We start from the raw sequence: 16,123 nt of genomic DNA, 5'->3' as shown, positions 1-16,123 counted from the left end.
GGTTTGCAAAAATAAACATCACAAGGAAGAAAAACTCTATGGTAATTTTGCTCTAAATTATTTGAAATGCAAAACTAAGTGAAAAGAGGACACGTAAAGAAATACCTTGGATTTATGTTCTTGCCAAGAAAACGTAACTTGAGATAGTGATGGATTTTAATTTTTGATTTCATTTTAATCACTAACTAGTTTTTTCGACTGGTGTTTTTTTAAATTTTAAGTTTCCGTGAAACGCTGTTTTTTAATTGTAAAGTAATTGATAGCGCAATTTTTTTTCATCTGGTAAAAACAATATGAACATTGAGCGCAATATGAATTTTTTTCGCCAGTTTGGTGTGATGGAGAAAGTTTCTAAAACTTTTTTCTGTCAAAATAGAGTATGCATAGATTTTAATTTGAATTTTCAAAATTATCTTGTGTGCTAATGTGCGTGATGGAGACAGTGCCTGGACAATGCTAAATTTTGACAGTAAGAGGAGTTTCATTCGTTTTTCGGTGGTCTTCATCCACAAATGTTTTAAAACTGATCGTTTTAATGACGAAATGTTACCAAGATTAGTAAATGCGAGGCAGTAATAAATCTAATTTTTTTCAAGTACCGTGGCGCAACGGGACAAAATATATTCTGCTGGCAAGGGAGTGCTATTGAAGTCAAGGCTGGCCACGAAAGAGAAAACAAATACAAGTTTGAACAAGATAACTTCAAAATGTTGTTGAACCTGACAAGAGTAATGCGTTAGAAAATATGAAATGTGGCAACAGTAATTGAAAATGTGTTTTTAAAAAATCCGCTGAAGCCTTTCCTATGTTTTAACATAGTACACTAAATTTAGAAAACTTTTTGTTTTCTTTTGCAATCAAAAGCCAACAATTTTGAACAATTATATATTAAAAAAACTTCAATAGATTGCGCACTACTTTCGCGTAATGCCAAAAATATAAATGTGAATTTTAGGCTGAAAATTTGGGTAGTATAACGGAATGTTCAGAAAATTTTAACGCGAAGAAGCTATTTGCCTCTGAGTTCTAGTAAGTGATGTGATTCGAATGAAAAAAAAACGAAAAACGCAATAATGTCTTCAAGTAGTTTGCCAGGAATTTTTTTGAACGTTTCACCGCAGTTCAAAAAATCAATTCTGCACTTTGTTCGCTTTATCCTAATGATTTTATAGCATGTCTTAATTTGAAAATGCTTGCCTTTGTTTTACAAAAGCCCTCTGCGGCTACCAAACTAGCGTAATTGAAATTGTTGGAAGCGTTACGTTGTTTGTGTGATTATCTACAGCTGACTTCGGTGATTGATTATCAAAACGCTGTCAAAATGCTGGAAGTCTTAGTCTTTCTTTAACTAAGGATGTTAAAATTTGGATTCTGTTATTGCTACCTGAGTCAGCTCTCTTCTGATTGGCTGACCAGTTTTGGAAAGCTAAAGTCTGTACTGTACCAGGCGTCTGTTTTCCAAAATGTGTTTTTTTATCGGACTAGACAAAGTCATGGTCGGCGTAACTTGAGACATGTGTTTTTTGATTAGCTGGGAAGTTTAGGAGAGCCTAATTCTGTCTAGTGGGCCATCTATTTGCGAATACAAAATTGCGTGTTTCTTTAAGATGTTAGTATGTCGTCTGAAAGTTATATAATCTTTATTACTATAACACGTGTTCTGATGAATATGTTGGTACGAAGTTGCCTGAGTGAAGACGTAAGAGTATACGGGAGTTCAAAACGCCAAAACTATTCAAGAAAGAAAATGGTGAGAACAAATGCGTTTCAACAAAAAAACACTCTTTAGCAGTCTCTATGAACGAGTCGGAGCAAGTTGGCGAGAATCTTGATGCTAAAAAAAACGCTCTCAAAACTTGAGGAGGAGCAAAGTACCTCCATCAGAAAAAAGCGCAAGCCAGATTTCAATCCGGTGACAGGTGCTCAAAATTTTATTAGCAGAAGGAAATCTTCGGGGAATGAAATAGCAAACCAAGCAGGAGAAGACAAAAGTTGAGAGAAGTGGTTGAAGCAATGTTTGAACGTGAGTGTTTTCGTCAGTTTGAAAGACTTTTTCGATATTTTTTTGCAAAACTGAGCTTCAGTTCAATTCTAGCTCTAAAAGTTTTGCCTGCACCCAGCACAAAAATAAATTTGGTAGTACAAAATACCACAATCGCATTATCATGTCGATGCTTCTGTTGGTCAAATTTCAAAATCTTCTAAAGATACTTCCTCCAAATCTTGTTCTATACAGTGCCACGTCACATGTTTCCAACTGCTCATAGAGAGGACCTCGTAAACTGTCTACTTGGTGAAATGATGGAAAACAAAACTGGCAGTCATATACAACGAGCAGCATCAACTTAACACCTCAAGTCAAAATAAGTTACCAAATGTGAGGTTACGACACGCAATGATCAATTTCATACAGTTTTTGCGCTGTTCTATTTGGCAAGTATAAGTAATAACCTGTTTTTTGGTCACTTTCTTTCAGATTTATTATAAAAATTAGATTTTTTTCCTGACAAAACTAATTTTCCACCTTGTTGCCCAGTGGGCCACCAAAAATAAACTCAACTGAAAGTTAAACAAACTGTCATTTACGGATGGATGAAATCATGCGACGCTTCTTGTGTTGAAGTAAACTCAAAAACTGGAATAGAATGGTCTTCGTTTACGCTGACAGGAATACCGTGTCCACCTTTTTCAAGAAATTTCAAATCTTCGAGAGTGATAAGAAACGCGTTGATTAGAACATGTAGAAATAGGAGTTTCAACAAAGGAGAAAACTGTTTCTAAATTGAGAATTTCAACAAAATTGAATGTTTGTCTTTCAAAATTTTTTTTCTGTTTGTTACCAAATATATGCCTGGTTCATGGCCGTTGCCAGAACCAAAAACACATCTTCCTGACTCCAGCTTCTTATTCCAGTTGTTGCCAGAAAAAAATTTTGCGGCAAATTTTCTGCGTACATGTATACTGTAGGTGCTTTGTGTACCGTTTTTTTTATACCAATAACACATGAACTGCCACAGTCATCCTTTCCACATAAAAGTTTGCTTCAACACTTTATAACTTGCAACGATTGTTCGCTTCTCATATTACTGAAAAAAACCATTAGGCACTCCTCTGAAAGAAACGCGAAGTTAATTACTACTGAGTATGGGTTTGTCACTTGTAATTGTATCACTGACTAGATTCACAAGAAAATAACTCCTTTGTGAGAATGCTTTAGAGGCTTTCCTTGCACCAACATTCTTTGCTCTCCGGTCATATTTCGCCGGCTGGACTTCATAATCATATACCAGACCAGTTAGCCACGTATTCTAGGCCAATTTTCCGTATAATACTTTCATCTCAATGAACGCTTTGAGTGCATTGTTAATGTTTGTGTTCAAGATCTTAATTTGCAGAAACAGTGCTTTCCAAAAAATTTAGTACAAAATTGATGTTGCTGAAATACGGCGAAACGATTGAGTTTGTGTTTTCCCAGCTCCGCATAATTGTTCCACGTAATTTTGCTGTTTTTCTCGAGTGAAGTTTTTTACCAAAGAATGGAGCTGTTTCTCTCCCAGTGACTTAACATTCTAACTTCTAACATTGGTTTTTCTGGGTAGTACGAAGGCAAACTGTTTAGTTGAAAGAGTTATCAAACGTTAGAACTAGGGATAATAAATCTAGAGTGGGATACGTTGCGTCTGCTAGTAACAAATTTGTATTCATTTTGTATATATGAGAGAAAATTAACCAATTTTGTGATACTTTTCGTTCTTGTTGAGTAATTTGTTGAAATCTTAGAACAATAATTTTTTTCTTACAAAGAGCTCCGCATGAATTGCCAATTTTTTTCGAGAGCTGGGTAAACACTTAAGTCTCTTCAGGTTTTCTTTGTGGCTGGCCAAAGAGTATTTCTGGCTAAGGTTAGAGCTCCGCGGCCAATGCCAGCAGCTGAATCTAAAAAAACACAGCTACAAAATTGCCCCGAAAAATAGGGTGACGATGCTAGCTGCTGATACTACGCCTCCATTATTTCGAGGTTCAAGAAGCTTAACTTTAAAACAACGTCTCCAGTTCACCTGAAAGCATCAATTTTCCAGTTTCTGTTCAAAAATGAATTGCACCAGACTGGAAGTTTTCTGAAAGTAGTTTATTTTTAATACAACGTGCTAAAAAAGATCTTGTGATATGGTACAATATTGCACAAACTATTGTTTTTCAAACGTTGTTTTGAAGCAATGACGCGTATTTATTTGGGGAGCTTCTGTGTGATCGACATATTGGTATTCAAGTATAACCGCATAAACAATAATAAATTTCTCAACTGACGACATGTCAAACCGATAGTCTTCAACTTCGGTTTTTGCCTTATCAACATCCACCTCCATCCTGTTTACCTTTCAGACATAGAATACTTGTTGTATGTTTGTCTGGAAACGTGATTTCATCATTTTTTCCAGAAAACAATATCAAAGTATCGTTAATTTGTTGTATTTATGAATGAAATTGTGAAGTCCTGTGGCTGTTTAAAGAATTGACTATATGCTCCAGATCTTTCTTTTTTTTATTAAATTAATAAGTGTCGTCTGTCTTTTTCAAGGTCACTCACAGCTACTCACAGCTAAGTGTCTTTCACAGCTACTCTCCAGTGACCTTCTAAAACGTTTTCTTGATTAAGAAATTGTTTCTGGTTGGCGTAAGTTTTCTCCGGGAACATCTTTTTAGAAACCGATAAACTTAGTCGAGCAGTAAGCTCATTCAAGCTTCTGTGTTGCACTACAATTATCCACAAATTTTACCAACTCTGATTCACAATTTTTTTTCCTGAATAGGCTACTGAGAGGAATCAATCAGACTATAAATAGAAGGATTTTTAGGAGGTATTTCGTAATTATCGAAAACTTTGTTCGAGAATGTTTCTATAAACCATTTTCCAAAAAGCATATCTGATTTGGATCTTCTTTCAAAGTCACCGGCAACAAAATGTGCTGATGCTTTAATAAATAGTGACAAAAAGGGAGAAACTTTCTTTTTTATCTTACTGATTGCTAACTTAGCGAATCTAATTACTCTACCGATGATTGTTTGAACAACGATTTGCAATTGTTCGATGCATGAATCCACTCGTCTTAAGATAATTGTACAATAAATTTTTCTGCGATCAGCGAATGAATTTCTCTATTTTTAAAATTACATCTCATTCTTTTTGTTTTCATAGAGAGTTTGAAAATTGGCTTTAAAATCTGTGCCGCCAACACGTACTTTTTCTGGTTTCTTGTTTTTATCCTTTTCCTGAATGCTTCGGCTTTTGTTGTTGCCTAGTTGGATTTCAGTGGTTCGTTAAGCCAATAACCTGACAAACAATCAAATATTACTGACAAATAGTTCGCACCGCGGTTATATTCTGACAGTTTTTCAACATGAGCCAAGTCAAGACCACATCTCGTTGGTATCGCAAAAAGTTGCTTTCAGTCGAGGAAATTTTTTTTTATTTTTGCTTTGTAAGAGCAGTTTTTGTTGAGAGAAAAGTTCTGGCTTTTTGGTTTCAGATTACTGCTTTTGTAAATTTGGCTGGCAGCCATAGGCGGCTGCCCTTTTCGCGTACTCTGACTCTAGCAGTTTGATTTCGACATAGGAGTCCCGTTCTTTTCTGATTTGGACTCCCTTCAGCGTTTTCACCAACAGGCGCTCTAAGTTCCCTCTTTTCCGTCAGTAAGACCTTTGTAGTCTTCGGTAAGAAGATTACTTATGATTGTCAGATGATATGCTGGGATTTTTTTTATTGACTTGATTATCGATTCGGTTGTCTCCATTGTGTTTTTGGAATGCTTTGCATTTTTTTTTCTTGATTGCAGCCCTGGCTTTACTATTGATCATAATACTTCTTTAAGAACAAGAGCCTCCAGAATTTTTTGGTTGGTTGTTGCACGTCGTGCAAAAATGAAGACGCAGTTATGTGGCCGTGGCTTGCATCTATCGTTATTGTTTGTTTTCATCTATTAAAAAGCGTTCTGATTGTTTCCTAAGCCTTTTCGTACTTAGAGCTCAAAAGAGGTTTTAGGATTTTTAATTCGTTGTCAGATTGTTTCCGTGAATCTTCTTTCGGGTCTTCCTTTTTTGACCACCATCAGGACCGGATATGTATATCTTGTAAATGTTGGACCATATTTCTTTAGCAATGACAATTGAGAACGTTAACCATTTATTGCCAGAATTTCTAGAGTCTGTTCACTTAAAGATTGATGTTTCACATATAGATTTTTTTGAGACTAGAATATTTTGTTCTTCGGATGTCATATTGTTGTTTTACTTTAATTTGCAAAACAAGTACGAATATAGAGCTAAGTTAACTCAAACCTTTTTCTGATTAATGAAATGTCTGGTGTTTTGTCAACTAAGGGTTTTTGCGAAGAAAAAAATTGAAAAACTTCTCATACAGTTGCCCTTTTTTGGAATTTTAAAGTTTTACGGGAAAAATTGTGAGGGCACTCACAAAGCACAGAAATTGCTTGCTGATCCGAATTACTCAGAAGTTTTTGTATTTCATTGCCTGCCAATTGAATCATTGGCCTCAGAATAGGAGAATTTTCTGTTTCCTTGTTAAATGGAGTTACTTCTGCTTTTTCAGATGGTATAGAAAGTTTGACAGACCCGGCCAACTATACTTCAGCAATATCGGAAACACTCGATTTGAGATTTGAGATCAAGGTATGTGGATAGATATCCTATATTTTTTCGCTGCTCATTCAAATCAGTTTTGTGAAAACTGTGCCAGAGTTAATTGTTTGCCAAAAAAATCAGCTTTCTGAATTTCGCGCAGAGACTGAAACCAAATAATCTGAGTTTTGTTCAACTCAATTGTTTTCGACCACATATTTTGCTGGTATAGGTTGTGTTTCACGTAAATAACGTAAGTATTTTTTGCAAAGACCTACCAAAGACAAATTAACAAACACTTGTCAATGAAAACTTCTTCACAGAGCTCGTCAAAATTGAGAAGATATCTCTAAAAAAGATTTGGTTTTGACTGACTCAGTTCTTGATTTTTTTGTCTCTCTTCTTTGTCTCGAAGGTTTTGTATTTCCCTTTTCGATGGCAGCGTTGGCAATGCTATTGATCGTAGTATATCTTTCAAATTAAAAGAATTGTCAATATTTGGTTTTTCAAATACAATGTCAACTTGATCATATCCTATCTCTTCCATCTCGTAATACAAAGAAAGTTCACCAAAATTACTAATTGAAGTAATCATACTCTCAAACATTCATGATTGCTACAATTTATGATTGCTACAATCAAGCATTCATGAGCAGTTCATAATTGCTACAATTACTCAAATTTTCTTTCAGTTGAACCATAACTTTTCTCTGCAGATTTTGGTTGCTAGTCTTTTATGCTTCGTCTGTTGAAAAAGAAGGATTAATTATCAACGAGCGAATATTCGAGCTCAGCGACAAGGGTTCTTTCTGTTTCGTCGCTTCTTCTCTAATTAGATAGCCAATCCAAGAAGAAGCGATCTTTTTCCTTGCACAAAACCCATTAAACTTTTTTTTCTTCAAAAGTACGGTTTGGACAGTTAAAATTAAAGGTTTTTAAGGGAATCGTTGGGCAGTCTGATAAGTTGAATTCAAGAACGGGATTTTTGTTCAGTTCTAACAGAATTGAAAAACTGAACTTTTCTGGATCCTTTGACGTCATAAGTTTCTGGCTTTTTGTCGGAGAAATGCTCGGAACAATTTGTGTGAGATTCATGTATGGCAATAACGTGGAAATTTTTGGTCATTTTACACTAAGTTTTTGCTTTAAGAGTTGGGGCCTTTTTGCTTTAAGAGTTAGTTTGAATTTTGAAGGAGAAAAGAGAACGCAGTCGTATTTTTCTGTACAAACACCATGTTATTGTAAAACAAAAATTTTTGACACGAAATATTTCAAGGTCTAGCGCAAACGATTAGCTAATGAACATTCCAATAAAAAGAAAAATTTTGCGTGGAAATCTTTAAAATATAAGCAAAAGAAAAATTCTAGAAAGTGGCCGATGAAAACGCTGTCTCTTTTTAATGGGAGCATGATACAACAACTTCGTCCCACATTATATTGTTCCTGAGGGAGGACGCTAGCGTCGTGCAACTTTTCATAGAGACTTAATTTTTTCGACAACGCTATGTATTTGTCTTGAGACGGAGTATCCACCCCAATATAAGACTTTCATAGGGACGTAACTTGAGCACATAATCGTAATAACAACTTTACACCTAAAAAAATATTCCGTCGCGGTTATCAATTATAGTTTTTCCAGGGTAAGATGTGGAAGCAGCCAAAATTTTTTTCAAACAATTGCTGCAAACAAATTATAGATCAAATGATGAGCCATTTTTTTAACTTCTTAAATTTGCTGCAGCAAAACTAAATAACTAATAAGTTTTATCTGAATAAGATTTAAACTCGCTATTATGAGTAACCTTCAACCAACACAAGAAGTAAAATTTTGTCATTTTTATAGCAGGGCACTAGCTCATAAAAAAAAAATTTGTCTACAAGGCAGCAAAGATTTCATTCTTCTAATTAAATGTTGTTCTATCTGTCTCATACTTCTCGGGTTTGCCATGACAAGAACACGGAATTTCTTATTCCACTACAGTGTGTAGGTTCAACTAATTCCGGTTTCGCCCACATAAAGCTAACTGCACAAATTGGGTGTTTTCTGATAGATTGGTATAAAAAGGAAGTCTAGACTCTATTGGTAAAATCTGCGTGGCAGGTATAGTTTGAGCTTTTTTCAGAATGACCACGCCCAAAACTGTAGGGAAAACAGTTTCTTAGTTGTAACTTTCACTTAAACGTAACTAAAATTGAAATGCCTTGATACTACAGAATTCTTCAAAAAAAAAAGATTCATTTTTTCCCAGTCTTATTTGTCAAACGATTTTCTTGTGATAATTTTTTTATTTGAATACCTTTTGACCCTCAAGAAAGCAGCCACGAAATGAAAAAACAATAGGTGTTATCACTATCTCCTCATACTGTTGCAGTTTTTTATTCGAACTTTTGATCTGACTACAAAGTGAAGGCACTCACCAAGCACAGAAAGTACTTGCTAATCCGAACTACGTAGAAGAATTTGTGTTTGTTGGTCTGCCAATTGAACCATTGGCCTCAGAATAGGAATTTCTCCGTCGTTTATTGTTAAATGGTGTTACTTTTGCTTTATCAGATGGAATAAAAAAGTTTGAGGGATCGTGCCAACAATATCTGAGCGATTTATGATGTGTCCAAATTTTGCTTTCGCGGCTCATTCCAAAATAATTTCGTTAAAAACTGTGCTAGAGTACATTGTTTGCCCAAACAGTCAGTTTGCTGTTTTTCGCGCGGCGATTGAAACAAAAAGATGTGAGTTTTGATTAAATTTTTGTCCTTGACCATTTAAGTTGTTGGTAAATATTGTTTTTCACATAATTAATATTTGTGATTTGTGACAATCTGCAGAAGACAAATTAACAAACTTTTTTGTCAATGATCACCTCTTCACAAACGTTGTCAAATATGCGAAAAATAGATCTCATTATGTTGTACAAAATCTAAAATTATCTAAAATTTGTTGGTCTTTTTGGGGGCAGCCTCTGTATATGTTGGTTGATTTTCTCTGCAAATAAAAAATTATTTTCAATAAGATAAAACGTATTAGATAAAACGTGTTTGCAGAAAGCTTTCGGTATTTATTTTGTTCTCCGTGTTCCTGGGGGCCCTACAGTGCCATAGAAACACAATCTTCTCGTGATATAAACCTAATCAAAGCAGCGGGTTAGGTAAAGTATAACAAACTAAATTTGATAAAAATGATGTCCAAATTGAAGTTTCTTCGTTGTTGTGTTTATGAAATACCAACTTGACAATACAAATTGTATTTTGCAACAATAGTTAAAAATTTTGAAGAGGAGACGAAACATCAGGTCTTGGTGAAAATTTTTTTAACAAAATTTTTATTTCGATTTACCACTGTTCTCCTCAAATACCGTGTCAACTTGATCAAAAGTTATCTCTTCCATCCCTGAAAACAAAGAAATTTAACAGAAACTTTAATTGAAGAAATCAAAACAAATCAAAGAAAACAGTTCATGACTGATATAATCACTAAAAACGTGTTGTCTTTCATTTGAACCACAAAAAATTCAATAACCCTGTCAGGTTTTTAATAGTGAAGAACCTTTGTACTCTGTCTGCACTCACAAGATTTTCATTTTTGCTCAGGCAAGTTTGGGTCATCTTAATAAATTTCTTCAGAAGTTGGGTGCTTGGGGGATCAGAATTAGTTTCGGATGAGAGACCATTTGATGAAGCTCTGACTTTCATTTTTTTCCCCTCAAGAAATGGTTTATTGTTGTAAATGAATCGAGTGATTAGGCAAACTTGTTCTTCGTTATGCAAGAGTTATCTTTCTCTGCAGATACTAGTCGCTAGTTCTTTTTTATTTGGTCTGTTAAAATAAAAGTATTAAATATCGGCGAGCAAGTGAATGAACTCAGCGACCAGGGTGCTTAAATTTTTGTCCCTTCATCTCTCATTAGCTGCCAATTGAAGAAGAAGCAAGGGTCTTCTCTTGCAGAAAACCAATTAAGCTTTCTTTTTTAAAAAAAACGGTTTGAACAGTTAAGTTTAAAAAGCTTTTAAGTGAATCATTGAGTTCAAACCAAGAAAGAGAGTGTGGTGCAGTTAAGACAAAAATTAAATTTTTTGGAACCGCGCAATAAACTGCTGGGTATTCTTCAGACGAATGCTCTTAAAAATTAGTGTGATATATATGAACAGATAGTTTTCTGACTGCCAAGCTAATCCGTGAATTTTTTTGATGACTTAACAAGTTTGTGGATTCGGAGTTAGGACTTTGAAATTTGTAGAAGAAAAGAGTGTGCTTTCATTGTAATTTCCGTACAAACACCCATTTTTTTGACATTAAAATTTTTTTATCACGAAAAACTTCAATGTTTTGCTCATACGGTTTGCTACAGAACCTTCGAATGAATAGAAACAGTTTTTGTGGAACAATTTAAATGCATAAGCAAAAGAAACGTTCCAGAAACTGACCGATGAAATAGCTGTCGACGTTATATGGGATCATGATAGCAGAACCTGGTCCTACGTTATATTTTTCTTTAAAAAGGACGCCGGCATTGTGAAATATGGCACAAGGACTTAAATTTTTTGATACCTTCATGTATTTTTCTAGAGACGAGATATCAGTCCCAATCAGAACTCAATGGACAGGTAACTTAGGCGCACTATCTTAATCACAATTTTACACCTATTTGAAATAATCACTTGCCGCCCAAAAATAAAGATTTTTCACGGTCATATGAGGAAACAGCTAAAGGTCTTTTGACAATATTTTCCGAACGATTCCTATATACAAATTATTGATCAGATCAAATAGGTAATTATCTGTAGTAGAACTAAATAACTCGGATTCGCTGTTTTTAGTAACCTTCAATGACACAAGAAGTACAATTTTGTCATTCATAAAAAGCAGGGCCCTGGCTTACAAAATAGAATCCTTGATCCTTGATCGACAAGGCACCAACAATTTCAGTCTGCTAACTAAATGTTGTGTGACCTGTCTATTACTTCTTCGATTCGCCACGATAAGATTACGGAAACTCATTTTCCTATACACTCCGACGGACCACTGATTTTCGGTTTGTTCCAGTAAGGCTAACTGCACAAAATGGTTGTATTCAGATTGATTGGGATAAAATCAAATTCTGGCTTCTATTGGCGAAGTCTGCGCAGCGGGTATAGTTTTAGCTATAAGTAAATGACCACGCCCAAGTCTGTTGGGAAACACTCCAAAACAACTATTCATGTAATTCATCGCAAACAATTTCGTAGGCTGCAATTTTCATTTAACCGCATCTAAACCTGAAAAGCTCTAACACTACAGAATTCTTCAAAAAAAATTAGATTCTATTTCTCCCAGTTGTATTTGTCAAACTTTTCATTTGTTGTAAATTTTTGTTTTGAGAATTCTGGCCTTCAAAAAAGCAGCTACAAAATGAAAAAAAAACAGGAATTATCTTTCAAGTACGATTCATGATACCCAAATTTTACGACAGAACATTTGTGCTTCTAATTTGAGCAATTAGAGAAACGTTCGAAATGTTTGTCTGTTTCTTAAAACTACCAATCTTATTTTTGTTCATTCTTGTTATCTGCTTTCGGACATGCCCTTTTCAATTATCTTGAAACGAGGAAAATACTGATTCGGGGACAACAGCACAAAAAACTACAAAAAAACTTCGTCATTGTTTGAAAAAGATTACAATACAATAAGAGAATAACCATCAAATTTTTGGCGCAGCGCTACCGATCGAAATTTTTTAAAAAATCGGTTATTCAAATTTGAAAAAGCGTTGATGAGAGCAACTCATTACACGATTGGTCATGTTACAGGATATAAAGGGGAATATAAGTTCGATCCGGAGACAATAGATGAAAGTGTGAGAAAAATTCTATACGACTATTGTAGTAAAGAGACTCCTTTATAAGGAAAGTACTGGGATAGTGAGTGCTACGGAAGGGATCTAGAGCTTCAGGCGAGAAGCATTCTAGAACTTCAGGCGGTTTCAAGCAGGTAATGAACCTCTTGATATCACACCTGAAAAGTTTTTCCGTCACCAGGTACATTTCCTGATTTGTTAAACCGTGATCCGTCACAAATCAATCTATTTGCAACTAAAAGTCCGAGTACTCTACAATTTAGCCTTTGCATTTCTCCGAAAAGCAAAAACTTGACATCAACTCCTAAAACTTATAAAGCTATAGACCATCTTTTTTTGTTAATAGATTTTTTTGCTTTGTTGTTTTGTTTCTTTTGTGATGTTTGTATAGAGAATTTTTTTCAGAATGTTTTTTCTGTTAGACATACATTATTCGAAATGAAAATAAAACTTTGATCCATTCTTCTAATTTATGTACAGGAGAAATTTCTCGTTGAACATGCAATATCATGATAAAAATCAAAGTAATCTTGAGACCACAATATAATTTTCTAAAAACGAACTCAATCTTATGACCACAAATCTATCTTGGCTACAAAATTGAAACACAGTTTGGATTGTACAACTACAACACGAAATCTACAACTCACCTTGTCAGCCAATCACAAAAAAGCTTTCATTTTATTTGATTACACCTTTCTCTTCATTTAAAATTTTCGCAATATTCTTTTGTTTCGCCCAATTTTCCACACCAAAGTGCACGTTTAAGCACGTATAATTACACATAAACCTCTGGCGTCAAAGTTTAACAGCCTTCAATTGCTTTTACCAACAATACACACTAGTTTTTGGATAGCTAAATGGACCGTTTTCGACAGCAAGGATACACAATGCAAGCCCGCTATTCATTTCTGCTTCATGGCTAACTTTGACGTCAATAGCACTCCCCTGTTAGTAGAAAAAATAAATCTTCACTGAGAACCTTGGCAATTAACCTTTATTAGAGATGTATTCGGCTCGCAGATATTAATCTGGGTAACATTTGGCCAATTAAACGACGATACTTAAAACACATGTGGAGAAAGATCACCAAAAATTGAGTGAAACTCTTCTTACTGTGGAAATTTAGCAATTTCCTGGCACTTTTTCTAGCACACACACAGGTTAGTTTTTGAATTTTAAATTAAAAACATGAGAAGAGTTTTTTCTGACCAAAAAGTGTTAATGAATTTTCATTTTTGAAATGCAGATCTATGCACCCCAAAAATTGCAAAGTTTTTCTCCGCCTTCAGAAAACCGCGACAATTTGACAAGTTTTTGTACCCCCTACATTTTAGACCAAAGTATTATAAGTTTTTCCCACTGCAACAAATTGGCAGAAATTTTAGAAGTTTTTGACACCACCAAAACTTTGGTCAACCCCGCCGTGACAGTACGTGCATTTTGGTATACTACTCGGGGATAATTTTCGCTATAACCCGCATTTGTATATGTTTAATTACTATGTATGCATTTGAATTGTTACATGTCAAAAACGAGTGAATATGCGCTTTGATTGTTTTAAAAGAGCGGAAGTTTGAAATTAATACCTCTATAGTAATAACCCAGTGCATAATGTTTACATCATTTGGAATTACGGTTTTGCTAATAGACTGCTCTGTATTTTGATTTTCTTGAAAAAGTGTTGCAAATATTGCAGTCGATCTATAATACCAAGCACGTAATTATGAAATTCAATAACTTTTTCAGAGTGAGTCCAAACATTAATTTCTTGGGGGTACACTGTGGGGGCTATCAGAAAATATTCGAGCTTGGAGAATATTCAGTTTTAGTTCCCATTGTACGACATGCTGCTCTACGCCCGTTCGGCTCCACCCGTGTCCAACCTGTAAGATTGTTGGTTATCTTACAATACTCATAATTCGGACGGTTATCATGCAAGATCTTGCAAGAACCTGCAAGAATCTTGTAAGATGATGAATAGTGTTTAGATCTTGCAAGATAACCGTCCTCAATCAACTAGAGCAATATCAAGTGTCCTGTTTTAAAGATGCCATAGATCATAGTCGACCGGGGTACTTATTCTGTGGCGCGAGAGTTTGTGCCAAACCCCGAGCGGTCACGAATTTTTCTTGGAAAATTCAAGCTGAAAGTTTCAACCCCCTCATTGAAATTGAAATATTCACGAAACTGAGAGCTGATATTGTAGGATTTTTTGATCAGATCTGCAATTATTTTAAAATAAGATCAGCAAAAGATAGTCACCAATATTACGAGTCCACGCCACTTGCTCTTAGCTGAGATCCTTTTGACTAGACACTGGTTTATTCAGCTGTCCATTTTTAGGATTTTGCCAAAATGTGGGGAACACCAGGAAACCTGTACAATATTCACAAACCACCCTTGTTTCCCGTGAAAACATTTGGCTGTGACTCCAGCCAAAATGCCCTCCAGTACGGCAAGGATGCTGGCATTTACGACGAAAATGTCACAGTTGATTTCAACAACATGACACCAGAAGTTGAGATGCTTCTTCATGAAAAGTGTCGGGAAGCTAACATATTTGCCACTAACTCAATCGGGTATTTGAATGACGGAGTTTTTGAAAAACTTGTCGAGTGGTTTGCAGAGGGGACCGAACCGGGGCTGTTCGCAATTGGCTTTGTGTACCCCTTTGATGGAGTAGAGGGAGGTAGAGCCCAGAAGTGCTATCTCCTAGGGAAGCTTGACTTCTTCAACTCATTGCCAGTTGTATACAGAAGCCCGACTAAAGATGAAGAACAATTGTTTGAAGAGTATCACGTGTGCGGGCGAATGGTATACGAAACGTGGTACCTGACCAGGCGCTGTGAACAAATTATTTCTTACAATTAACCCATGAAAATAAGTCCCAAAATCCTCCAAACGATGTAAGAGTAGAATGTAATTTGGTTTAGGGTGGCTTCACACATACTTAAACCAGATGACATCAGCAACCTTAAGAAAATGTGCAAACCGCCTGCAGTTAAAATAGAACAAACGGACAAAACAGCTGATAATAAGAACGCAAAAGTATACTAAGCAGAGTAATAGATCATTGATTTTAAAGAGCATACAAAAGTGGAAAGTTACCTTTTAATGTAAGAGTGACGGGGAAAAATTCTTTAAAAAAAACTTTAAGAGAGTTCTTGCAATGTCAGCATGAAAATATACCAATAGACAGACAATTAGGATCATTCGCGTCTTGTTTTCATTTATAGAGCAACGAACAGCTTAATGAACGAACAGCCTAAGATTATTGTATAATTTTGATATTGTTCCAATAAATATGTTCCTGATTATTCTGAAAGCATGTATACTTTAACCTTTTGGCCATAATATTAATTACATGTTTGGAGGAAAAAACTAAAAAACGGTTTAAGATGGGGGGGGGGTAATTGGCGGTAATGATGACCCAGGAAGAGATTGGTGACCCACGACAGGTATGAACCAGATGGACGTTGAAACAGTCCAATGTGACCGAGCTCATATTCTGGACGAATTTTTGGCCAGGCGTAGGTATGGCGACCAATTTGGTCTTTCCGGTGTGGCAGAATGTCGACCAAACTCTTTGGTTTGGCTCACGGTGATCAAACTTTGTTCGGCCTAGCCCAGGATCTAGATCTGTTTGCTCTGAT

At 35.5% G+C, this 16,123-nt stretch overlaps 1 protein-coding gene across 2 annotated transcripts in view; it reads left to right on the top strand.

The window, feature by feature from the left end:
- The window catches only part of LOC142343998 (uncharacterized), a 43,457-nt gene extending 27,735 nt beyond the window's left edge, over window positions 1-15,722 (top strand). The window contains exons 2-3 of one of the 2 annotated variants that reach the window (XM_075395433.1): window positions 14,217-14,355; window positions 14,814-15,722. In XM_075395433.1, coding sequence (XP_075251548.1) covers window positions 14,217-14,355; window positions 14,814-15,341 — 667 coding nt within the window. In that variant the 3' untranslated portion in view covers window positions 15,342-15,722. The remainder of the gene's footprint in view (window positions 1-14,216; window positions 14,356-14,813) is intronic. The other variant, XM_075395431.1, reaches the window with a different exon arrangement.
- The last annotated feature ends 401 nt before the right edge of the window (window positions 15,723-16,123 follow it).

Source organism: Convolutriloba macropyga, chromosome 8 (genome assembly GCF_964194025.1).
Source record: "Convolutriloba macropyga chromosome 8, txConMacr16.3, whole genome shotgun sequence".
Lineage (NCBI taxonomy): Eukaryota > Metazoa > Xenacoelomorpha > Acoela > Convolutidae > Convolutriloba > Convolutriloba macropyga.
Note: the sequence above shows the minus strand (reverse complement) of the source record. Positions and strands in the feature narration are given on the sequence as shown.